This window comes from Lingula anatina, chromosome 9 (genome assembly GCF_051362555.1).
Source record: "Lingula anatina isolate TDL-2025a chromosome 9, LinAna3.0, whole genome shotgun sequence".
NCBI classification, from domain to species: domain Eukaryota; kingdom Metazoa; phylum Brachiopoda; class Lingulata; order Lingulida; family Lingulidae; genus Lingula; species Lingula anatina.
This window is the reverse complement of record NC_141775.1, coordinates 7,816,399-7,843,820: the sequence shown is the minus strand read 5'-3', so window position 1 is coordinate 7,843,820 and position 27,422 is coordinate 7,816,399. Positions and strand designations below refer to the sequence as shown.

The 27,422-nt window shown below is 35.3% G+C and overlaps 2 protein-coding genes and 1 long non-coding RNA gene across 3 annotated transcripts in view; 2 read left to right on the top strand and 1 right to left on the bottom strand.

Moving 5' to 3' along the window:
• The window catches only part of LOC147759857 (uncharacterized), a 65,479-nt gene that overhangs the window by 18,907 nt on the left and 19,150 nt on the right, over positions 1-27,422 (top strand). The window lies entirely within an intron of this gene.
• LOC106175827 (uncharacterized) overlaps positions 1-27,422 on the top strand; it is a 52,272-nt gene that overhangs the window by 20,406 nt on the left and 4,444 nt on the right. Inside the window, exons 4-16 of the mRNA XM_086995133.1 lie at positions 228-322; positions 3,286-3,412; positions 3,681-3,750; positions 5,308-5,372; positions 5,625-5,672; positions 6,195-6,230; positions 6,562-6,594; positions 18,256-18,387; positions 21,430-21,468; positions 23,115-23,153; positions 23,338-23,562; positions 23,981-24,007; positions 26,716-26,859. Coding sequence (XP_086851259.1) covers positions 228-322; positions 3,286-3,412; positions 3,681-3,750; positions 5,308-5,372; positions 5,625-5,672; positions 6,195-6,230; positions 6,562-6,594; positions 18,256-18,387; positions 21,430-21,468; positions 23,115-23,153; positions 23,338-23,562; positions 23,981-24,007; positions 26,716-26,859 — 1,080 coding nt within the window. The remainder of the gene's footprint in view (positions 1-227; positions 323-3,285; positions 3,413-3,680; positions 3,751-5,307; positions 5,373-5,624; positions 5,673-6,194; positions 6,231-6,561; positions 6,595-18,255; positions 18,388-21,429; positions 21,469-23,114; positions 23,154-23,337; positions 23,563-23,980; positions 24,008-26,715; positions 26,860-27,422) is intronic.
• On the bottom strand, positions 13,433-16,158 carry LOC106176931 (uncharacterized). Its single transcript, XR_015331138.1, has 2 exons — positions 14,967-16,158; positions 13,433-14,518 (listed from the first exon to the last, which is right to left on the bottom strand). It is a non-coding gene; the product is annotated as an uncharacterized LOC106176931 (long non-coding RNA).

Here is a 27,422-nt window from a genome sequence, read left to right as displayed (position 1 = left end):
ATGTCCTGCAAAACTATTTTTCTATCTCAATTCATCGAACATTAAAACATCTCATTTGAAAAACCTTGATGCCGACATTTAGTTTTTAGTTTTCATTTAGTTTTCATTTATTTATTGGCCTGTCGTTTGTAAGATTGATCAAATTATGGACAAGACGTGGCTGCAGCAAGAGTGTTTGTGTGTAGCATATGTCACATCTTACTCTCCTTTTTTGTATTCCTTTTCAGGAGCACGTATTATTGACGGAAAGGAATGTGAGGAACTGCAATCGTGCGCGGAAAGTGAAGGGCAATATATCTATCGAGCTGGAAATATGACACAGGTAATTGCAGTGTTTTGAGCATATGTTGGCTGGTGTACGTTTGAAGTTAAGACTCATACATGTATGTATATTCAACTTGTCCTTCACAATTTACAAGTCATTATTATTTTAATAATTAATTTTTTTTGTTTGTGATATATCAGATGCTAAATTTTCTAACAGCATAGCAATATTTTAATAATGATATGATAATGATATTTTATTCAGTCGAATTGCATTTCGAAGCTGAAAGTTACAAGAAAATAAAACTTTATTAACTTTATAAAGATATCAAACTAAATATTTTCTTAATTAATGCTCTAATGATGGAGTCTTAATTTAAAACATAATTTATAAAAGTTCTTAAAGTGTTTAGTTTTGACTATAGCATCTTTAAAATAAATTTAGGGTTAAGCTCTGTACCTGTATATTAAAATTAATCGGTTTCCCTTTAAAAAGTAAAAGGGATATTTGTTAAAACATTCAGTTTTAACTGTTCGAACTTTACATTAATTTCTTGTTAATCTGAATGATTGTACCCTTTTATGCAAGAAATTGCCTTGTTCTGAATTTTAAATTAAACAAAATCTCTTATAGAGTGTTACGTTATCTGTAATGCATACTGATAACATAAAACCTGTGTATATGATCCTTTAAACTTTTTATTTTATTATTATTATTTTTTTTTATGGATTCAATGAATTAAGATTGCTCTGAAATTAGCCCTGTCCAAATACAAGAATGTATATTGTAAGGTAGATCTTATGATTAATTGGTTATTTGTAATTAAATCTTGTGATTCTAGTTTCGTTCTTGTAAGTTCTCTTATACTAGTTTCTGGCATGTACACAAGGCTGTTTACTCGGCCCCATCCTGTAAACTCTTTACAAGTCACCAAGTAAAGTTTCAACCAAATGCTCTATGCAGATGACTCACAAATTTATGTTGTTTGTGACAGGCCATCAGATGTGATACCATCTATCCAGAAATGAATAAGTTAGTTGAGTTCATGGTTTAACGCCAATTCACTTGTTTTCAATTATGACAAAACAGAAGTAGTTCATCTATCTCTAGCTGCAGAAAAATTAGAACTATTAGAAATCGGCAACAGCATGGTCACAAGAAAAGACGAGGTTAAAAACCTAGGAGTAATATTTGATAATAGGTGCGATATGGCCGCCGACATCAGTAAAAATGCAAGTCTATGGTCTTAAAAAATCTCCAGATTATCCCATATCCCAAAGGTCAAATGCAGAGGCTTGTCCATGCCTTCATAACTTCACATCTTGACTACGGAAACATTCTACTGTAAGGTCTTCCTACCTACCAAATTGAAAAACTGTAATCTGTCCAAATTGCTGCAGTACGACTACTGACCAAAATTAACCCCTCTCGGATCAAACATTTCACCTATTTTATTCGAACTACATTGGCTTTATGACAGAGAATTGTTTTCAAATTACTGCTGCTTGCTTTTAAATTCACCAGAGGGGAATGCCCTTCATATTTTAACTCTATGCTAAATCCAAGTTCAGCCAATCTCACCAGGTCCACCAGGTCCACCTCCACTCTTTGCTTTGCCAGAAATGACAAAAAAAGGCCACAGGGCATTTTCAATATTGTAGCACCCATTTTATGGAATGAACTTCCCTAACACATTCGGACTATTGATAGTGTTGAGGTTTTTAAAAAAGACTTGAAAACGCTCTTATTTGCACAGTACTTCAATTAAAATTTAATACTTGATATTCTATATTTTCTCATTTTATCAGAAAAATGATTTATTGTTTAGACTATTACTGTTATAACCAGCAATAATCGATTTGATTGTTTTATTTACCTCAGCTTTAACTGTTTATATATTACTTGTAATTCTGAGAATTTTATTTGTAAACAGCACTGAGACAGTAGTGTAGTCCGGTTTTTAAGAAATAAATGTTATTATTATTAAATCAAAACGATTTGAACATGGTTTGTCTAAGGTAAAAATCTAAATCTAAAATGTCTCAAATATACACTGGCAGGTCATTCCTTTGTAATTAAGGAAAGACAGAGGATGCTAAATGGCAAAAAAGCCAAATGAAGCGGCACAAACGTAATCTTACTGTAATATGTATAGTAGGGACACTGCTTGATTTGTCTCGTTTTGTTCGATATACTGTTTTCTGGAGGAGGGAGTGGGCAGTGACCCGGAAGATGGGGGGGGGGGGGGGGGGGGGGTACTGGTAGATCCAAAGCTCTAAGGGCGATGCCCGCTATGAATGTGTGGTACAGTGACCATATGCACACGTAAAATTTCTCGCGTGAAATCGCCTCACATTAAATCATTGACTTACTAGTTTTATTTGCATTATGTGCTTTAATGGTGAGGGTCATCACTTTTATCATCAAATAATTCAAATTTGCCCCGCCTTATTCTTGCCTTTATTATATCGTAAAACAATTATTTTCTTTCTAGAGTACATCATTTTGTTTTTTAATCAATTTGTTTTTCTTTTTTTTTGTAATATGTATTTGTATTTTCATTGTTAGAGATGCATACGAAGTCAATTTTTTGTCACAAAAATCAACCAAATGCCAGCATATAGTTTCAAGTAGTATAATTAAGAGAATTACCAAAAGGCATTGTTTAATTTTACCTGAAAATGATGTTTGAACGGATTTTTCTGCTAGCATCCTATGCTGTATGTCAATGGGGTAGAAAAGTAGGTCACAAAAGTAGGTTAAATTTCCAACCAAAAATTTAAAGAAAGGAGCAGTCTAAAGCTCTTTTATAGCTGATCGAGTGATCTATTCACTTTATCCCTTTTCATGTCGAATTTATTTGAGTCATATAAGAAACTAGTAGAAGTGGTTTACATGTGTTACTGGGAATCCATGCTCCTCAGATGCTCAGTTTGTATGTACCTTTAAGTCTATTGAATATGATGGATTTCAGAATGTACATTATTATTATTATTATTATCATTATTATTATTATTTAGGATAACAAATGCTGGTGTAACGAGTGCAAGCGTTTTGCACCAGAAAGACCGAAGCGATGTCGGAAGGAAAACGAATTTTGTCATTGCAAAAAATGCCCAGAGGGAACTTACCCTCACATAAAAGACAGTAAGCATGTTATTTATTTATCAAACGTTTTTACTTGATTATCGTCTGTCTGTGTAACAACTTTATGCACATTCAAGTGTTGGCGATATCTCTTACTACTAGTCTTAGACAGAGGGAAAGATTTACACATGCGTCAGTTGTTCATAACATTTATTTATTTATTTGTTTGTTTCTTTGATTTCTCATAATATGTTCAAATGGATAATGATAATTAATAGCTAAGGATAACTTACATACACTTGGGTTATTTTCACATTTTTTGCTTCAGAGAATGGCCAATATGTTGAGCATTTCGACGAAGAAAAACACTGCAAGCCGTTTCCTAACCCTAATTGTTGGTAGGTATATAGTTTATTAATATTTCAACTTTTCAGACAAACGCAGAAAACAGCCAAAACAGTGGGATTTACATAATTTCCGTTGTCGTTACGAGGTCGTGCAAGGGTCACAGCCCGAAGCAAACCGCGTAAAAGTTGTACATTAACGTCATAATAGATATAAAGATTAAATGTCAGTCATTCACACACAATGGCAGCCATTATGTCATGTTTTTCAAGGGAGCTCGATACTTAAAAATTTTCTTTGTCTGCTTGGATAATGTGGAAATTAGTGTCTTGTTATGTAATGCAGTCGCATCAGAAATACATCGGTGTGAATTTGAGAAGCGTTTTGGGTGCAAATTGATAACATCGATTCTTAACAGATATCCCAACAACAAAAAACGTTTAAACACCATTTTATTCAGAGCATCAGTTACTACAATCTGGTGCCAGGACATTCTTTTGAAATGTTTACTTTCAATTTTATCAGCAAAGAAACGAAATATAATGCCTTTGTTTAATGGAATGTCTTGATAAGAGGGGGGTATCTTCTACACAAAAGAATTAAATCCAAACGCTGGCACCAGTGCAAATGATCGTTTACACCAAGTTCCTCAACCATGCCGATTTTCATGACAATATCTAATTTAGTTACGGAGTTACGTCAGAGGCCGATCTATTTCTCACGCCATACTACAAACCAACGAAATTTGGCTACAAATATTAACAACAATTGGTCACCTTATGTGCAAAAGCAGATGGGGTGGTGAATAAGCATAAAAGGGGCGGCGTGCTTTAAAGGATGTTATATTCAATGAATTCTTAAGATCAGTATTTCTCATAAGGGAACGGGGAGATCTTTGTTTCCAACTATAGGCCTTTTTAACGTGCCGAGCCCCTAACCTGTTTGAAAGGTTTTGTTACGCTGAATTCACACCCCAACAGAGTTAGCCGTGTCGCTCTGAAAGACCTCTCATAACATGTACATGTACCTGTCCATTTGATCATCATGGAAATTCATACTTGTTGAATATGTATAAATTACAATACGGTATCTGTAATTTGTGATCTAGCTCTTTGCAGTTATTATTTCATGTCATTTATGCACATAGAGATAAAACCAAAGGTAAGAGCAATTCAAAGAAAATGGCGTTTAAGTTCTTTGACCAGGTTGTACAATAATTTTAATGGTAAATTATACGAAAACTTTGAAACCGTCTTTGGCGTTTTGACACCAAAATGCATATAAATGTACGTCACATACTGGACATGGGACCTTTGCTAAAGGATATGACCGAAATGAAATGCAATTACTTTTATTTTTGTAGAAGAAAATATTCATTGTACGCAAAGCCCATAAAATATTTTATTATATTAAATTAGGAACAAACAAAAATGGTGATGAATATTCGATATCTTGGACCATTCTGTCTTAACCATGTATATTTCCTTAACTGCTGGGGGCCGGATTATTTGTGAGAGCTGGGTGTAATCGTAGCATTTATTTCTCAGCAGATGTATCAAATACTGATAAACCTTGTTATCACATCTGATCACAAATTTTCTTTTTTTCAGCGAACCTACTGACTACAAAATATGGATTGGGATTGGTATTGGGATTGCTTTTAGTATTGGTGTTTGTAAGTTTTCGGTGTGAAACAGCACGAGGAACTTACATTTGCATTGTATCTATCAAAATGGTTTCAAAGGTCCCAGTACTATAATCCAAAAGATTTTAAAAATATTACATATTTAATTTTGTAAATGGTTTAGATATGAAATTTTCCTAATCGCAACATTTCATATATTTACTTAAATAACAGTTAATTATTAAAGCAAACAGTCGGCTATAAAAGCATTATTTAGTCTATTTTATATTTTGTCTTTTTTAGTTTTTGTTGTGTTGTTCATCCTATGGATTTACTACTGTTGGCGTTACAGTAAGTAAATGTTTATAAACTCTAATTTATGTTAACGAAATTGTCGCAAAAACACACATTTCACAAATACATATCATTGGATCTTATGCAGTATATTTGTCATTGTATATTCCCACTGTCTATGCAACAACGAACGTTGCATTGGTTCGTGTGCGGTCGTACTTTTGACGTACAGGCAATGTATTCCTGTTTAAATGGTATTCAATTTACTTCCTTTTCCTCTCTTCCTCTCTCAAATAACAACAACATAATCAGTTTTTTTTTCAATTTAATTTTATTCAGTATTTTTTGATCGAAAAAAGTTATAACTAAGCTAAAGTGCACACCTTTATTTGTCGACTCCATGTTCTATTAATGCAGGTTTTAAATAATCATAAAATCTTTAAGCATATCAGTGAGAGAACTTTTTATCAATGTTTTACACTCCTGCATGACATCAGAAACAGCTGTGCATTGAAATGCGTTAAAGGCGTAAAGTGTTCTCAGTGCTTTATATATTAACGGAAATGTATTCTTTTCCAGAAAAATACACATTTCCATTTAAATTCATGACTAAAGGTGGGTATCCATTACCTTTACGAATGATCTTGTGTATTAAATTTCGTTTATCCTCCATAGTCATTTGACTGTAGAAACGCATACTTACATCAGATCCATTAATATACATGTATTATTATTTTCTTTATAACGCTTTTTAACTTCTGCGAATATTGTGATTATTTTGTATATTCATTTATATTTGTATATATCACTGAATTGATGTGTTGCTTTTGCAGTTCCTTGTATATGCCAGTTTTATTGTAAATTTTGTATGTATAAAGTAATACATAAATAATGTATGTATACATTTGAGGCACTGCGTATTTTTTACATTTCTGTCTTTATACAGAGAGTCACAAGAACGCATTAAGTGAGGCACAACGTGAGTACTTCCCAACTGCACAACAGAGATATATAGAGGTCGATCGTACTTGCTGTTTTGTCCTGTGGCTATATACAATGTAGTATTTGTTGATATACCGTGGTTTGCACATTTTCTCTGCATATTCTTGACATTGTAAATATCACAGTATTTATGTGTTGCTTTTGCAATTCCTTCTTCAAGTCTATTAATTATGAACTGACTCTACAAATAATTGTCCTGTTTGCTGAACCATAATGTTCTTTCATTGTATTATACCTGTATGCTTTAGCAATAATATACAACATTGGTCAAAAAGGTTGTCCCACCCCCCTCTCCATGTGCTTTTATTTACAAATGATCACCTTACAGGTGTAAATTGTTAGAAATAGTGCTTTTTATTACGGATACCGTGTCTAACATGATACATGGTTAAAAAAAATACAAAATAGTGGTGAAATATACATATTTTATACCATTTAGTAAAATTTAAAAGAGGTACCCCCTCAAATCGACTGTTTCACTGTGACTTCTACAGATGTATAGAAACGTCTATAAAATTGAAAAGACGCCATCAATTGTCACCAAATTCACACACAATTAGCATTAGGGTGTTCTCGTTAAAGATCACGTGCCTAACAGCGTGTGCGTCTACCGCGTACTGCAATTATCTCCTGTAGACGGCGCGACAAGCCTTCAACATAGGTAACAATTCTGTTGTGTGGGATATTGTCCCATTCATCCTAAAGGGCGTGGCGGAATTGGTCAAGATTATTTAGGAATTGGTTCTTCTCTGCAATGCACATTCCAATTTATGTCACAGGTGCACAGTAGGATTAATATCAGGACTCAAAACGGTTGTCCCATCCTCAGAGCCCTGTGTTTCTGCAACAAATCGTTTGCCAGATGAGAGCGGTGAGCAAGTGCGTTGTCACAATGAACCCAGTAGCATCCCTGAAGTCACCTCTTGCAAATGGAGTGAGATTTATGTTGAGAATGTTACATTAAAATGCCCCTGTTACGTTTTGTTCCAGAAGGAACAATGTACTAATACCATGGGCTTGGAATGTTCTCCAAATGCGGATTGATCTAACACCTCAGGCGATATTACCCTACACACACCTTCCTTCCAGTGATGGATGGCCAGGTTCAGGTGCCTGTGGGATCACTGAACGTAGCATTCTTAGCTGATATCTCATTCCATCTTCAAGACCTGACTTTGGGGTTAACTCCTCATATCTCTCGCCTGGCAAGTGTTTGTTGAAGAAACACAATAGTCTAAGGATGGAACCACCATCTTTGAGCCCTGATATTAAACTTACTAATCAACTGTGAGATGAATTGGAGTGTGCAATGCAAAGGAGAACCAACCCAATAAAAACGCGGACCAACTCCCCCAGCTTGTTTAAGATGAATGGGACAATATCCCACAAAACAGAATGGGGCTATACGCGGAGCCGTTTGTCCTAAAGAGGGCGCTGGGGTAATAGTGGTTATTGAAGATAGCCTCGTTTTCGCGTCCGTGTAGAAATGGCTTTAGAGTATGGGAAGCAAACGGTGGCGAAATTAAAACTTCAACTAGTTGAAACAGGATTTAGTAGAAAGGTTAGTGTATTTACTTATAAATGTGTCAATTGTATCACTAACATTGAAGGTTTCGCGCTCGGATCTTCCCGTAAAATATGGGTTTCTGTGTGAGCTCCCTGTCAAAAGCCAGGTGTAAGCGGCGGCTAGTTCCGCACTACTTATATGCCTAATTTATAACTTTATTTCAAGATAATGATATTGTCATTGCATATTTCCATATTTCGAGAATACAATGAAGGTATTTATGTTTAAAATACGTTTATTGTAGGCACTCCTAGTCGATAAAGGACCGTTCGTTTCGGTAATCAAATTTCGTGTACCAGGTCCGACATTTAACACATGACTTGTGTCAACGCAAAATTGTATAGGAGAAACAAGGGTTGATGCGTGTTTTATGTCAATGACAGTTGACATAACTAAGTGTAGATGAGGTAGACAATCAAAACAGTGTTTGCCAAGTATGTTAGCATCGTTTTGTTAGCATCATTGTTTTTTTCACTCCCTCATAACCTTGCATTGATGTTGGTAGGCCACAGAGAAGGAAGTGTCAGAACTTGAAAACAGAACTAGAGGCCAAAGTCAAAGTGGAGTGTGGCATGAAGAAAGATCATGGAGAATAACAGCATTGAGGTAAGTGTGCAAATGAAAATAAGTTTGCTAGTTTTTCACTTGTTCAAATGTCTTGTATCAATATCATGTCGTAGCTTGAGCTACTATATGTACCTGAAGTTGCATTATAATACTGAAATACAAGTTGTGAGATGATATATCATGGTTTGAAGGTCAAACTTTAATGCTATGAATGTACAATTTCATTTTGCATTTGAAATACAAAGTGAAAAGAACAGTAAAAAAAATTCACTAATTTAATTTTATCATTTTTAGGTTTGGTGATATTTTGAACGCAACCGAAAGATGAGACAAGGACAAATTATGCCAGTCACTCTTGTTTACCCATGAAATCAATACTCCATATTTCTTAAAATTTACAGACATATAGTCTTCAACAATGTCACGTTCTGGCCAAATGTTCATTTCACTGAACTGAAAAAAAAACAAAGTTGATCCAAATATGTGCTTATTATTTCTGACACCGTTGTTACCGATAGCTTGAAACGGAGAGCTAAATAATAATCGTGAAAGGCTTGGCTCAGTTTCATAATGGTCAAAAAACATTGGTCCTCTGGTGACAAACATTTGAAATTCAAGTGGTGAGCTGCTGGCCCAAGACAATTGAAAAACAACATGAAGTGTTCAAAACGACTAAATCCAGTTAGATACTGGACAGCCTTTGCATTTTTCTGGTACAGCATGATGCTTTCTCTTATGTCTGATGGTGTAGTGATATCACACTGGGAAGCTGTACTTTCGTTTTGGCTCTCACCAGGGTAGTCTTCATGTTTGTCTTCCACTGCTTCATCTGCTTGAGAACCTACACTCAACCTACACTGTAAAAACAGTGTTTAGCTCCTAAACGCATTTCTAAGCGCCTGTTTTGTCTCACTTTTTCGACGCGTTTAGCTCCTAACATGCTTAGCTCCTTAACATGTTACCCGCTTGTGTTTAGCAGTATGACGCGTTTGACGGCTTATAAATGTAGGGTGTATTTGTTTAAATTTTTGATTTCAACTGTTTTGGTCGCACACACACGCGCGCGCACGCACGCGCGCACACACATACACACACACACGAACTCACGGTCACCTTTAACTGCTATAGTTATCTCTTTCTATAACAGGGTACCGTGAACTGTCAACATCGTTGACTTCCCACCATCATCTTTACAGCTGGACTTATTCATCCTTGTGTTAGCTGACCTTGCGAGGTAGTTTATTGGAATGTATTTCTGAAAAGCAGGTTAGGAAAATTCACTAGTTCACTAAAGGCACGAAACAACTATCATTTTTACTTTAAAACACCTTTCTCCATATTTTGATAAAATGCGTTACGGTATTGATATCTATTTATTTTTTCCGGAAGTAATGAACAATAGAACATCAGGATGATGGTGGGGTATTCATTATAATACTTTATTTAAGCTTTCATCACATGCTGGTTATTTCGGTACCGATAGTCCGAATATTCTACAATTCGCACCTCTCTAGTCGCTGACTAACCCCAAGCCCATTTTGGAATTAACCGCTAACTGTAGTTCAAACAGCATAAGACGTGTTTTGGTTATTTATATAAAAAAATGTTTTCAAAACATTATATAATGTTTTTCCAGAATGTTATAAACACGCTGATAAAACTCCACAAAATGACGTTACATGTATCATAAAATTTTGTAGAAAGGTCTTCGAATCTTTTTACAAATTATAACGTTACTGTACATCATTAAAACACCCATAACGTTACCATAATGTTCTTTTATACCATAACCAGCATGTAACCATCTGATAACGTCGTGAAAACGTTATTTGTTATTTGGATTATTACTTAAAGGTACATATGAACCGAGCATCGGTGAAGCGTGGGTTGCCAGTAACACATATAAACCACTTCTACTAGATTCTTATACGACTCAAATAAAGGGACAAACTGAATAAATCACTCGATCAGCCATAAAAGAGCCTTAGACTGCTCTTTAAATTTTTGGTCAGAAATTTAACCTACTTATGTGACCTACTTTTCTGCCCCATGTATATACAGGATAGTAAGCTAACAGAAAAATCCATTCAAATATCATTTTTCGGGTAATATTAATCAATGCCTTCTGGCAATTTTCTTAATTATACTTTTTGAAACTATATACTGGTATTTGGTTGGTTTTTGAGCAAAAAAATGACTTTGTATGCATCTTTAATAGGTCTATTTTAAATAAGAACGCGTTACTGCAAGGAAGGACACAAAGCGTTCGAGCAGACTGCTCCACGCCTTCAACAGCTCCACACGTTTACAAGGGGAAGTGTTAAGCCATATTGTTGAGCCTTGTAATAAACTTATGGGACCGGTGAAACTAATCACATAGCTAAAAGTGCGACACTTCTAAGAATGTTAAACATTTTTATTTCTTCTGAAAGAAGCTTGAAAAGCTAAACCTGTTGTTCTGCTACCCTCTACCAGGGCGACAGGTTGATTTTTCACGATATTCACAGATATGTCTCTAGATAAATAGATAGTCAATTTGATCTGATGTCGCCTCAGCAAAAAATGTCCCCAAGAACTGCGGCCTTGGTAGAGGGTATTGTTCAGCAGCTCCACGCGTCTAGGAATTCCACACCTATAGCAGCTCCATGTGTTTAGCAGCCTCACGCGCTTAGCAGGGGAAGTGCTTAGCCAATGTGCTAAGCTTGTGATAGACTTATTATAGATCCATATACCGGTGAAGCTAAGCACACAGCTAAACGTGTAACACTGCCAACGTGTCTAGCATTTTCTTCTGTGAAACGCTTGAAAAGCTACACGTGCTTAGCTTTTACACATATTTCTAAATGCGTATAGGTGCTTAACGTATGTTGTATGTATTTAAATGCTAAGCACTGTTTTTACAGTGTATAGGATATAACAAAAAATAAATACATAAGTTAATAAATGACACAAAGAAAAATACTTCATGTATTAATTAACACATAAAATCGGTGACAGAAATGACGCAGATCTGACTGCCTCTTGTCCCCTTTAGTCCGTCTCTAGTGTTTCAAGTATTTACACAGATAATTTTACAAATATAAAGAAACATTTTATTTATAAATATGTTATTATATCATGCGTTATATTTACCTCCACTTCATGAATATAATCAGGAGCTGTTGGTACTGTCACCGGATCCGATACTTTGCGGCGTTTAGCTAGACGGCTAGTACGTGATGATGGTACATCTTTGACTTTATTAAATAGAAATATGGATGGTATCGTTCCTGACTTCAGTTTTTTTTTTTTTTTGTGTCATCTGCAAAAGGAGTGCACATAACGATTATTAATACAAAAAAATCAAGATGTCGTAATGTGAAAACGTGGCCTTTAAAAAACCTCATGGATTATCACATATAAACGAAGGAATAATTGTAGTGGCTGGTCGGGGTTGACCCGGGCTCGGTAGCTTAGTCGGTAGAGTGTTTTCTCCCCTCAAATCGCTACATAATGTTAGGTGAAGAATGTCTTAAAAATTAACATTCTAAGCACGTTAAACGACATAATTGCTTAAACATCGATAACAAAGACCTAATGAATAAGTTGACAAACTCATTATTAAGAGCTTGTCCACGAGAGAACCAGCCCAGGGTGGCAAGGTGGGGGTCAGCAGATTTCAACCAAATTTGTTGTATGGAGGCATATTAGGAAGTTATTCTTGAGTGAGGAAGGAATCCCAAAAATATCCTTTCTTCAGAGAATTATAGCCTATTATAAGTCATGGCTTATGTAGCCTCTTTGAGACTCCATTTTTACCTTGGAAAAATAATGATATATTTTGTGTAAATTAAACAAAAATGGAGAAAACTAAAAAATATTAGACCTTACAAACATTAAAAACAATCATTTGACTTGCCACAGATATATGTAGAATTCAGATAAGACCCTGCTTGGGCGAGCCACACCCATTTATAACACCCCTCCCCCCAAAGTCCAATTTTGATACTACCATCTTTAATTGCATATATCTCCATCTTCACAGGGTTTACAGCTATAAAACTGCATGAATATTTTAGGCAGATATGGATCACTCCAAATCAAGTTTCAAAAGTTACTGCTGTATTAAAACAGGTACTGAAAAATACCCCCAAAGTTGGCCATTTTTTAGGCAAAAAATCGTGGTGGATTCATTCAAGTCTATGTAGACAATGGGTTTGATTAATTTATTAAACCATTTTGCTCTACAATGATGTTACTAAATTAATAGGGCTGGTGAGCATGGAAAGTAGATGTGTACTAATGAATATCAGGTCAGTGGGTCATGGGTCATAGGTCAAGGTCACTGGGCTTCATATTTGTAAATTGCCATATATGGACTTTTTAATTTGTATGGACAAAAAGTTTAAAGGAAATAAATCTTAGATTCTGTTACTTTGGATAGGCACTGGCAATTAACTTGAGAGTTTACATGATAATTTTAATATGTATATTTTTAATATCATCAATTTGGTGAATACAAATTAAAATCTTAGTTTAGTAGCAATTTCTTTTTGGTGCAATATTTATCATATAGAGATCAGGATATGCCATAGTATTTATGAGAGCAAAGCCAGAACAAATCTTTTTTAATTATCAAGAGGTTTTTTATTCATCCACACCACTTTTTTGGTGACTATTTATGAGCATACAGAAACTAAAAAATTATTCAATTTAGTTTATTGTTGTCTCAGATGAATAATTACAAATAATAAAAAAAAATCACAAAATTATAATACAGCAATACATGCAAAGCAATGCAACATTAGTTGTGATCATTACAAACTATATCATAATGTAGCAAAACAAGATAATTTTCTATTCAAAAAGCAAAACTAACACAACCACAAAATATATCCTGGTGTTATGAAACATCTTTGCAGTTTTATATCAAACATTACAGCTCATAACATCAAAGTTTTTAATACATTCAAAAATAACTGCCGATTTTTTCTTCCTGAATAGTCTGTTACCCTCCTTACTGACATTTCAATCTCATCTTCATGCTCACAAATGCTACGTTCTGCTGGCCTGTTTCTTGTGCCCTTCTAAACTCCTTCAGTAAAAACTCCTTTACTTTATTTGAATATAGTTTCAAAGGTTTAGATGACTTTAAAGCTCATCCATTGTGTAACTCAGTGAGATATTCAAGAGGGTGGAGTTCTCTCACAGCTGATGTGCTTTAAGTTTTTCTTTAGTCAGATTGTTGGCCCACTAGACTTTAATTTGATCAAAAGCTGTTTTTTGGCACATTTCATAACTTAAAAAAAGGACCATACAATTACTCTTCAGTCTTAGTAGCAAAAGATTTCAGAGAAGACTTCTCTGGACAAGAAAAATTTCCTTGTTTGTGATCTTGCTTGGTATAGTCCCAGTTGACACATTTGCCTCTGAAAAACCCAAATTAACTTTAACATCAGCATCACTCATGTTAAAACTGCTCAAGGAAGGGAGACACCTTTTCTCATGTTGTAGGAATCAAGAAAGCTAAATTGTTGTAACTGGACACTCCAGTCCACGCAGGTTTGGAAGATGTCTGTCTAGCTGGATGTAGAAAATGGCTCCAACTGCAGAAACTAGGGCCTCATGCATCTCCTCAGCATTTGTTATATTGTGGCTTTCATTTACATGTATACATGCCTTTCTACAACAGCAGTAATTTCCACACTAGTTTCAGTTTCTGCAAGGCTTTGGACTCTTTTGCTGACCATAAGATCACTGTGTGTCAAATAACACTTCTCAAATATGCCTGAAATATACATATAGCTTACTATAGACACATGAAAACACTTATCTGAAAGTTAATTGATACATTGATGAAAAATAAATTATTATCCCATTTGTCTATGTTTTATAAGTAAGGCATGGTTTCGAATATTAATTATGATGAGCCTAGCAATTTTGCCAAGACCAGCCATAGCTTCAATCTAATTCCAATTGTTACCCTTAAATTTATTTTACCCAAATACCATTAAACCTACATAAATACCCACACAAATATAGCTTAAAAGATAAAATTATCACAGGTCCTTAGGCTGCAATTTCATTATTTGAAAGGGGGCATTCGAAAAAAAAAAAAAAAGAAAGAAAAATAATGAACCGCTTACCATTAAAAAATTACACCTAGATCATTTTTCTGAGTGAATTTTTTTCTGGCTTTTAGCCTGTATTAAAATACAAACAAACCCGTTTCTTACCTGAACCAAGTGGTACCAGTACATTCAAATGGCTTTTTGTCTACACTGGCATCTGCAGGTTAATCCCATGACATATTTCGTTATAGGCTCGTTTTTCCCTGTATGGATGGTTTCCAGCACAAACCAAGCCCATATCCCAGTGCTGGTCACATGGTGTAACCCATTCATTCTCCCAAAGATACTTGGAAATGTCCAATTACGATCATCGGAGACAAAAGAATCCACACCTGACAAGAATCAGTTTGCTTTCGTAACTCACGCTGTTTTGCTTCATGTAAACGCGACGAAGATGACTGTTAATATCTCTGTTGCAATTTCTCAATACACTACATGTTTTTTTTATATCTGTACACAGAAAAATGGTTATACGACTTCGTTGAGGAAGATTTGCAAACAAACAGTCTGCGATTTCCGCCATGTTGGATAATGACGTTGTGTTGTTCTGACGTTAGTACATTAGTTTCACATGATTTTAAAATGTGTTAGATGCTTGTTTTAACCAGAAAAAAAATTAAAATAAGTAAAATGAAAATAAAAAGTTCAACTTACAGTGTTTTAAACCATTTGTTGACTTGAAAGAGATAGCTGAAGTTGAGAGCACCGATATATGTGTCCGGATATACCGGGGTATTTACGAAAAATGAAGAAATTAGGTCATGTTCTATCTGTTACAACGGACAAGTTGTAGAACAGCAGTAAGTTTTGATTTCATGTATAAATAGATTAATGAGTTATCTGTTAGTCCTGAACACGCTTTACCCCAAAGACCTGTGAAGATGAAGATATTGTCAAAAATAGAAGGGGGGTGTTAAAAGCATGTGGTTTGTAGGCCTGAGAAAAACACTTGGTTTGTTACCATGGAAACGAAGAGAGTGAAAAAAGTGTATATCATTTTAATCCCCTATCTTTAGGTTATAATATATCACCAAACTAAATCATTTAGTGACACCTGTATAAACTTTAAGGCCAATCAATATAACCCTGTTTTTCAGAAGAATTTTTGGTTGATAATACCCCCAAATTGTCACTGGCCATATCTCTGTAAGTAGGGATTTTTTTCAGGAAATATTGTAGCCTCAGATATTGTTCATATAAAGGTTCAAACACACCAAATATGATGTAAATCCGTTCACCCCCACCTTGCCGCATTTTCTACATTTGGTTTGGTTTTCTCGTGGACACACACTTAATACTAAAAGCGACAACAGCAAGTACAACTCACGTAGAAATGTAATCTTCCTCACGAAAGTGGAGGAAACAGACTGTCATGTGCCTTTGGTTTCCATAGTGTTTTTGATGTAGAATCAACCTTCCTGATGGCAATTCTCCACTGGTAACTCAGTTTTGTGTCTTTCGGAAAAGAATGACGTCCTGTTGACGATGTTCATTCCGGAACACAACAGTATCCTAGCATTATTTAGAGCGATATTTACAGCGTCAGGTTAAAAATGAAACTGCATACACACGAGAAAGTACGCGCATGCGCAAAAGTACCCCAACTAAAACACGCGCGCTACCCAGTGGTGAAAAAAACTGATAGCCCCATTGTTACCCATGTTGAAGGCTTGTCGCACCGTCTATAGGAGATAATTGCAGTACGCGGCACGCGGTAGACCCACACGCTGTTAGGCACGTGATCTTTAACGAGCACACCCTAATGCTAATTGTGTGTGAATTTGGTGACATTTGATGATGTCTTTTCAATTTTATAGACGTTTCTTTACATCTGTAGAAGTCACTGAAACAGATTTGAGGGGGTACCTCTTATAAATTTTACTAAATGGTATAAAATATGTACATTTTCACCACTATTTTGTAATTTTTTAACCATTTATCATGTTAGACACGGTATCCGTAATAAAAAGCACTATTTCAATTTACAACTGTAAGGTGATCATTTGTAAATAAAAGCACATGGAAATAGGAGTGGGACAACCTTTTTGACCAATGTTGTATTTAGTACCACCAGCGTGTACGCTGGCGGTACTTATGGTTTTAGTCCCAACCCGTATTGCTCTGTGAGCTCCGCCGGCTCCACAGGGTGTCGTGGGATACAAGTCACCGTTACCGCTTCTCCTCCTAGACTGCACGTACCTGTGTCCCCATCTCTTGGGTTTTGGCCACTTATATTCTCAACTTGAACCCCCTGGTTATTTTGTCTCAGTTGGTGTATTCGCCTGGGCGTGACACTCGTTGTTCAAAATGTACCCTTGTCAAAGTTTTTGAAAATTCAATGCTATATATCTCCCAAACGGAAGTAATTATGGGAAACATTATTATAGAAGTCTGATCGAAAGTCATATATGAGGATTTCAAATATGTCTTCGGATTTGACATTTGACCTTTTTTTCAAGGTCAGACAGGCCAAAATTTTCTAAATACGGATTTTTTTGCAAAAATCTTTTATTTGTGCCGAATTTCAGAAACTACTGATAGTGAGAGAGGTATTTGAACCTATAAAATTCACCCTAGATTTGAAGCTCTGGATTTTGAGTCCCTTATAATCTGTACATGACAGTTCCATGTATATACTTAATTATTTTTGTTTATAAATACATGCACATGCATTTTCACGTTGCGTTGTAAACACAGTGCAATATTATTAGGACCAGGACAATCTTTTCATCCATTTTATGAAATTTCTCAGTTTGATGATGGAACTGGAGGATAGATAATATTAATTAAATTAAACAAATTATTTTCATGGAGTACAAGTACAACATTTTAGGGATAGAAGTACAGAACATCTTATCTGATCAAAGTACATCTCCAGTTAAGGTGGGGTAAACAGATGATCTCACTCATCCAGATAACCCTTTGATAAATTAACTGTTACTTTTAATTGCTTTATTACTCCCCCCCTTAATTAAGTCTTGGATCAAGGTGCATCTCTAGGGAGAGGTGGGGTAAACAGATTTTCTCACTTATCCAGGTATCCATTTGATTATTTGTCACTTTTAATTGCTTGACCACTACCCACCTACCCACCACCCTAAAAATATTCATAAAATATCTGTTTACCTGTAAATCTGTTTACCCAACCTTTACCTGAAGGATATGAACTTATACTTTGGTTAAATGTTTAATAAACCTTTCTGTACTTGTACTGAATGAAAAAAGGAATTTGTTATGAAATAATTTGTTTCATGATGAAGTTGTATTATCATACTGAAAATATTAATAAAATGGATGAAATGTTTTAAACTTCACACTTTTTACTTTATATTTGTGTATAAATAGATGTTTCTGGGGGGATTGTCCTATAATCAGTGTAATGCATTTATTTCAGGGGAAATTCTCAAATTGCTGGGGGCCTTTGTGTTAGACAGGAAATTGATCGGAAACTTTGAAAATGGACTCTTGTCAAAAGAAGATACAGGCAAATGGATAAAAGACACATTTGAAAAGATATGTACGAAGTGTGAGTAATGAGAGAGAAAGAGAGACTTAAAAGTATCCTGCATATCTTGGGCACTCTGGTAAATTTACAGTAAATAAAAATAGATGAATTTCCTTTCATAAAGTTGACTTACAAAGTGATAAATCAAATTAATTCCTTAGTCAGCCAAAACATTCAAGAAGTACATAATTCTAGGACAATAAGGATTTGCCTTCATATCCAACATTTTGCTTTATGGCTTAATTGCAGCACAACAAGTGATGGGGTTTCTCACATTGTACTGTAATTACAATTCAAATGGTGTGATCGCATTAATGGCGGTCAAGTTGCTACCTTGGTAAAGGTACGGGAGCTCACAAAACAACAAAACAAAACAACAAATGTCAAAATATTGGCTTTCTGAGGGATGCGGAATCTGGTGACTATTTTTGGGTCATGTGACTATACCCCATTGATACTGACGTGTCAATATTGCTTAAGTAAGGGTAAATTCCTGGTCTGTAAAACTGCAGTAAATTCATTCACTTGACCAAATTTTCATACAGTATATCTGTCATTCATCTTTAAGCAACATTATGCAAAGCAAACCCTCCTGTAGATAAAACAGCCAACACGGTTCGTCAGTATCAAATTGATTTGCAATATTGCAGAAAAACCATGTAACAACACCCAAGTGCTTTATGAAACTGTAGTGTTTTTCTGGAATACTCTGAAGCATGTTCAACGTAACCTAGTGTAATTTAGGGATTTATGTGTGACTTCTGATTCGCTGATAGGATAGAAAAGAGTTATGAACATGAGCTTTAGTCTTTCAGTTAGACTCCTCAATTTTGATCCGCCGATACCAATTGGGCGATCAAGGTTCATTGCATTTATATGAAAGCTCATTTAGTCAGATGTCAGATTATGTGTGATAGCAGTTTCAAATCAGTTGCTTTCACTTTGTAAATGACCATATAACACCTTGCATCTGAACCACTATTGAATTGTAACCCGTGTTGAAGGCTTGTCGCGCCGTCTACAGGAGATAATTGCAGTACGCGGTAGACGCACACGCTGTTCGGCACGTGACCTTTAACGAGCACACCCTAATGCTAATTGTGTGTGAATTTGGTGACATGTGATGGCGCCTTTTCAATTTTATAGACATTTCTTTACATCTGTAGAAGTCACAGTGAAACAGTCGATTTGAGGGGGTACCTCTTATAAATTTTACTAAATGGGGTGGGACAACCTTTTTGACCAATGTTGTATAGGGTACACATTTGACGGACAAGATATTTGAGTAACACAATTAACCCAGGGAGGGGAAAACAACTCTTGTCGTATGCACTGAAAGAGTTGCTCATGAGCATCAGTCTCAGCAACTTTGTATATGCTTTCACTGTCAGATTCAGGTACAAGTGTTGTTTTGGGTACTTTAATGCTAGTGTAGTGTTTGTAGCACGGCTTGTTGTACCTTGCCTCTCCGTAATTATTGCATATTAGGTGGCAATATGACATCATTAAGCCTATACTGGAATTCTTTAATGATGTCAATAACTAAGACTAAACATACATATCTTATTGTAGCTTCATTTTCTTAAATGTTCCAGTAACAACATAAATTTATATAGCATAATAATCAGCAGATCCCTTCTCAAAAAAAAAAAGTTGGAAAATTAGGTATTCCATGCAGTATTTGTTTTTGTAGTTTAAATAAGACTGTCTCAGTTACACTTGTAACATTATTTCTTGATCAAGGTACAATTAAATGATTTAGTATAGAACGATGAAAATAATGTGTCAATTCTCATTCATAAAATGTAAGCATTTTTATGCTTATTAAAATATTTTTCTTAAATAAATATATCAATGCCATTAACTCAGACTAAAACAAAACAGAACCAACAAAAATGTATTCTGTGTTACCTTTCGTTCTTGTATAAATATTTCAGTAAGTGACAAAGTTATAAATACCTTAGTAAACAGCATATCATGTCTCCACTAACTGATGGGAAATCGTTTAGCATATTATCATCCGTAGTTGAAATCACATCCTTCATTCACTTTAGACAGCTGACCACAAAATGAAGCACCAAATGCTTTATCAAAATGCTTTATATTTTAGTGTGTGCAATATTGTTTATTTGTGTTAGTTTTGGATGTTACAATATTGATTGATTTATACAAATTATTAAAATTGTAAATATAACTCAGGATTTAATGAATGGTTATTTTTAGAAATTATACTTAATATTTACTATCTGCTTATTAGTGATTGATCGATTAATAATGAAACGGTAAAGTTATTTTTGTTTGTTTTCCAAATTTTCTCTAAAGTTTGTTCAGGTCACGCACAGTGTGCTTATATATTTCAAAAGTCTGAAAAAGTTGGTTTGTAACTTCCACCAGGCAAAATGTGCTTCAGTAAACCTTTGACATTCAACTAGTGCCATGGGCTTCCTGTCCAAACCAACATATTGCAAATTACCGATTACCTTTCTTCTACTCCTATTTTCTAAAAACACTCATTTAAGACCGTTTTACAATGTATAGGCAACATTCATCGAACATTACCAGAAAAATATTGATTTACATTTTCTTTTTAAAACAAAACTTTATTGGTGTATTGCCCCACAAATCCCTCAAATTTGACCTCAGATGACGTCTGACCATATTTGATTACATGCGATTGATTGGTATTTAATTGTATTACTGAATATAAAGCAAGCGATCATTCAGCTACCTTGTAGATATTGAAATGTTATTCATTGCTATATCTTATTTAATTCTCACAATGCGGATGTTTTTTCCTACCCCTATTTTTAAAATGCATTTAAAGCCACTTGGTGTTATATAATGACCCTTTACATAGTGAAAGCTACTGGTTTGCAAGTAGTACATACATATTCAGGCTTGTAACTACATGTAAATTAGCTTTCACATGATGTCAATGAACCTTGGTCATCCAACTTAATTATGTGTTCAATCTGTGAAAAAAACATTTCATTATGTTCTAGACACAACTGATAAAAGTTAAGTACTTTAAAATACTAAATGTAACATTCTCTTTTATTTCAGTTCAACTGGATTTACCGGAAGCAAACCGCCAAGCAGAAGGTGGGTGCATAAAGTTCAACAGAATTAGTACTATTTGTCTTCACTTATGACTTAATAGTGAACTTTAAATATGTATGTACTTCGTGTTGATTATACAAGTTGCTATATCAAAATTCACATTTTCAAGTAGCTAAAAAATGTCAGCATGTCCTATTTATGTATATAATTATTGATTTACATTTTCTTTTTAAAAATAATCTCTATTGGTGTATTGGCCCTACAAATGCCTCAAATTTGACCTCAGATGACATCTGTCCATATTTGATTATATGCGATTGATTGGTGCATAATTGTATTACTGAATATAAAGCAAGCAATCATTCAGCTAGATACTGAAATGTTATTCATTGATTTATCTTATTTAATTATCATAATGCGGATGTTTTTTCCTACCCCCATTTTAAAACCCATTTGTAAAGCTGCTTGGTGTTATATAATGACCATTTACATGATAGTGAAAGCTACTGGTTTGAAACTTCTACAAACATAAGGCCACACTTTTTTATTTTTATGGATGACATCCTATGGGGACCCCGAAATTGGTGCGAGAGGGCGAATAAAAAACAGTCCAAAAATACTGCTTTAGTAAAGGTATACTAGTATACTGTCAGTACACAGCTGGAAACACATAATGACCACAGTAACACGTGTCAAACTAACAATATGTCTTAATCCATGCTCTCAAAATATTAAAGAAATGTGAATGCTTCGTAGAAAGGTAAAAAAACCACGATTAGATATGCTGCATATTACCAAATCTATTTAAGGTTATTTCATGCATTTTGTTGGCATAGCAACCAATAAAACACATATCAAACAAACAGTGTGTCCTAATTTGTACTCTCAGCATATTAAAGCCTTATGAACACTTCACAGAAATGTAAAAAAATTATGCAAAGATATATATATATATAGGGGGCCTATGCTTAATACTACCAAATCTATTAAAGTTCAATTTGGCCGATGCCATTTTGTCTACTTCGATTCACGCGAAGCAGCCAAACTGTCGGGTGGCCTGTCCAACTTTCAGACCACCAAATACCTCGACGCCCCTGTCGACCCTTTTTTTAACTACAAGAAAAAAAGCCTGGTATGTGCTGCTTTGGACAGAATGTCACTGAAATTTCCCGGGCGATAATCACTGGCCGCCGTCAGCCTTTCGTATGGTTGTAAAGAGGTGATATCTCCATGCCCAATTTCAATGGCATATCAATCCAAAACCACGGCCCCGTTCTCTTTAGAACTTTAATTGTCGTGTAATTTGAAAGTAATCCTAGAGATGAATTTGACGGCAAAGCGGCCATATTCCCACGTGGCGATAATACGCATGAGCAAAAAGGTTATTTACCGGCAAATTCAATAACGACGTTTGCGACAACCGACTTCATTGGGGGTGTTTTTTTTCGGAGAACGGACGAAAATCGGTGGGCGCGCAGGATGTCATCCATAAAACTAAAAAAGTGTGGCCTAATCTGACTCCTGACTAAATGAGCTTTCACACGATACTAACGAACCTTGGTCACCCGACTTAATTATGTGTTTAACCTCTATAAAACATTTTATAAAATAATAAATTGTGTTCTAGACACGGCTGATAAAAGATAAGTACTTTAAACTACTAAATGTTACATTCTCTTTAATTTCAGATCAGCGGAATTTACTGGAAGCAGACGCCCAAACAGAAGGTGGGTTCAGTACGTTCAACTGAATAAGTACCATTAGTCTTCACTAATAACTTAATAGTGAACTTTAAATATGTAAATACGTCGTGTTGATTATATAAGTTGCTATATCAAAATTCACATTTCCACATAGCTGAAAAAAATGTCAACATGTCCTATTTATGTTTGTATTTCAAAATATATTCAGAGTTGATCAATGATCTGGAAGCAAGCAAGGGAATACCTGGACGGTTTCCATTGGGAAAAACTATGGACTGCATTGCGAAACCGGATGAGCTGTATATCATTAGACGTACTGCTATTGATGTATTAAAGGAAATTTTAAGGAGCAAATCTGACAAACCTAACCGTACGACCCTTTTAGATTGTTTGACCAATTCCGCGTATGGTGACTTAGCTAGCAGATTACTAAGTAAGTTACTCTATCGACACCACATCCAGCATTCGATGGTATAATAAACCACAGATTAAGGTTCCACAGATTAAGGATGTATTACCGGCATATTGCGTTGTTGTACAAATCTATATCATTCATTCATGTGCCTTCTAAATATAGAAAATGTAAAGAATTTGTGTTGTGCTTCAGAATTGGGAAATTGCAACAATCTAAACTGGATGTCGGAATGTACAGAAATTTGCATATTAATTTTGTTTATTAATTTAAACAACAATACGTATTTCCACGTGCAAATCATTGCATATGAGGTAGTGAGAAGGCAAGGCCATATTGTTCATATTTCACCGCTCCACGTTATGCACACTGTTGGATGGTTTGTTTTCCCTTCAATAAATGTTCAATAAAATGTTCACGATTTTACTCTTTCTTTTAGGCAATGACCGGCATGAAAACGCACAAGGTTTGTATTTACCATATCTATTAAAAAGACGGCTACGAAAAATTCTGCAAGGAATAGACAACATATTTTCTAGAGACATACTAGTTATTTTCTTATAATTTTAGTTATGTTAATACAAACCTTTTCCAGTGAAGTTCCATGCCCTTACCAGTTGCCCAAGCCAACTTAAAAAACATTTGAATGCCTGCCTTTTTAATGTTAGTTTGATGAATGACAGTTAGCCTCTTCGTTTTTTTTTCTTAACAAATACAGTTCATTTGTTATACCTGTACCTCCTCCACACTAGAGGCGGAATGAGCAAGAATGCCGTTGAAAAGACAGTTCTTTGTGCGTTCCTGGATATTCGAAGAGCATTCTAAGAATTCCAAGTGCATTCCAAATATTTCTATCCATTCTTGTGGCCGGCCCGAATGTTTTGCTCATGTTAAAGTCTTTCGAAGTGCATTCAAAGTGGAAAATTATCGAATGGCATGTGAATAGTATTTTAATTGCACTATGCCTGCATTCTAAACATTCTCACGGCATTCCGACAGCATTCGAAACATTCTGATCACATTTGAGGGAGAACCAAAATGGCAATACACTTCAAATCCTGCTAGAGACAGATGAGCCAAAACGCAACTCGAATGCATCTCAATCCTATTTCAGCCAGCAATCGAACTACACTCGTACGGCATTCGAAGTGAATTCTAAATATTCTGACTGCATTCTGACAGCACTATAGATATTCCTAGTTTTCCACCTATAGGGCTGTATTTGAGAGCCAATACAGCCGAAATGTGCACGAATCATTCCAAGCGGATTCAAGAGCATTCTGAGTATTCCAAAGGCATCCTCACAATTACAATTACAATTTAGGCCAATTAGAAATTTCTTCGCGAACGTAGTACAAATTTTTAATTGAGTCATTCCAACTGGTCCCGATGGATTCCTGTTGATTCCGAATAAGTGTGACGGGGGCTTTAACATGTAGGCGAAATGTATAATGGACAGCATTTCCTATGCATCCGATGGCAGTATGTCACAATGTTGGCCACTCTCATTAAATTGCTCAAAACACTGCTATTGGTCTTCATATCCTAGTAAATATTTTTATGCAATGTAAGACCTTTCAACATATGAGTAGGCATTCAGTTGGGTGTAGAAACTTCACTGTTGTCGTTGTGAAACTGGTAGCTCGCCCATTCTGTTTCTTTGGTACTGAAATTTAAGTTGTTTATGTCTGTTTCACTGTATACTCCCCTAACTAAAAAAGTCTCAGATATAATGCAATGTGTTAAATACAGTAAAGAGAATCGTGCTCTAAGCCAATGTTTTTGTTCAGTTTTTTTTTTATAAAATTTAATTGATTGTACAATCATTGAACAATGTAAACATAGTAAAAAGCCAAAGATACTTTTAAAGATTTTGCACAGTACTCTCTAGATTAGAGAATGAACTTGACAAGCCTGTGTATAGAGTCAAAGGTCTGTAGCGTTTGCGGAGTGTTGGCGTTCTTTATACGGCACAAGGTAGGGTGGGGAATTTTTTTTGCAGGATATATCCTAAGTAACCCATTTTCTGTGAAATTCTACACATCCTGAATGAGGTTCTGATCTAGATATTGAGCTCGTCATTTAGGGATCTGGAACTGGTTAGCATATAACATGGACATTTCTCTCATAATGCCCATGCATATAACCAGCTTACTGTTGCATTAGCTGAACGTGGACAAGCATTATCAAGCTGAGACATAAATGAATGGTCATGGTCCCCAAAACATTGTATACAAAATTCTGCAAGTTCCTCTCCAGTGCTTGGTTTTATTGCCTTTCTTTGGGATTTCTTGATCACATCCCGCTCGCCTACACCACAGTAGCCACTACACCCCATACCGTGATTTATGGGGGTTGATCCTGCTGAACAGAGGCAAAACATTTGGAAGTTACTTCAAAGCATCTCTTCTCCAGACACCTACGCGTCCATCACTCCTCACAACGTTTAACCTGCTTTCATCTGAGAACAGTATCATTGCACAGTTGTTAGCTGGTGTCCTTGCCAGAATCCCAATACAACGTAGACAGTTCCTGGTGTTGCAGTCAAGATCCTAAGGAAGCATATTGACACCATTTCTTCTCTCTGTGTGTTTTCCTATGGTATTCCTTTCCCAGGTAGCCTGCCTTTCCCAGGTAGCCCGCCTATGTGCCTGTTTGGTTATAATGTTGTCTAACCATCTGTATGGGTCGCATGAAACAACCCGACTTTCTGGGGATTCGGTGCCCCCCCCTCCATGTCAACCGCTTGGTGAAATATGTATCCCACTAGCTTAGGAGCCGCATATTATACTGTAAATACTTGATGTTGGTGTTCTTCAATAGTCATTCTAGGTAGGTTAATGTTTTAAAGTTCACATCCCCAATATAAGCCATGATCGGTTGCCTAGTTGCTATGCAATAGTAATATTAAATGTAAGGGTACCTTTGAAACAATGTACATAAATATGATAGGAGTCACACTAAATTTTGTTAAGGGAGTATAGATTGTATCGGTAGAAAGAGAGTTCAGATATCTATACATCATTCTATAAATAAGATTCATTTTATTTCCAGCTCTTAATTTTGATCATATATTTCTTTGAACGGATAAAATACCTTTTCAGTTTATAGTGCAATGCAGTGTCTATATTAAATAAGTAAGTTGCAAATACATTCTGATTAAAATTGTTTCAGACGATCCGTTGGAAGACATCAGATGGTTGGCACAGTCTGCTTTTGACTGGAAATTGGTGACCACATTTATGGAGAAAAAATTTTTGACGCAAGAAGATATAAAACTATGGCTAAACAATACTTATACAAGAATCTTTAATGACAGTAAGTAACGTATCATGCGCGAGTGTCTTTGAAAGAGAGAGAGAGAGAGTGAGAGAGGGGGAGAGAGATTTCCTCTTTTACTTTTTTATTCATCTTAAATTTCTCCATGCTACTTTCACTGGTGCGTCTTTAAGACCAGAACTATCTCAGACAACTCCTAAAACAAGCAAAGACTTAGATGTGCAAGTGAAGCATACTGTTAATGTTTTGATATTAGAGCTTAGAAATATAGCTTCAAAAGCAATGAAAAACATTTATTTTTAGATAAGACATGTCAGGATTAATAGCTTTACTCTCTGAAATTTTTGTTCCTTTTTAGTCTTTAGGGAAAACAAAGACTGCTTACTTAATCTTTAAGACCGCGTCAGTTCAATACTGATTTTAGATTGCACTTTAAGTCCAAATCTCTAGTGTTTGGGACTGCACGCCTCGGTAAAGGAGGTTTCTTACCCGGAGGTTTTTAAAAATGCGTTTACCTTTATAAAATGTCAACATTTTCTTTTCTATCAGTCCATCAAAATATATGTTACTTTTTCATTAGTCATTGTCTAAATTAGATAAGG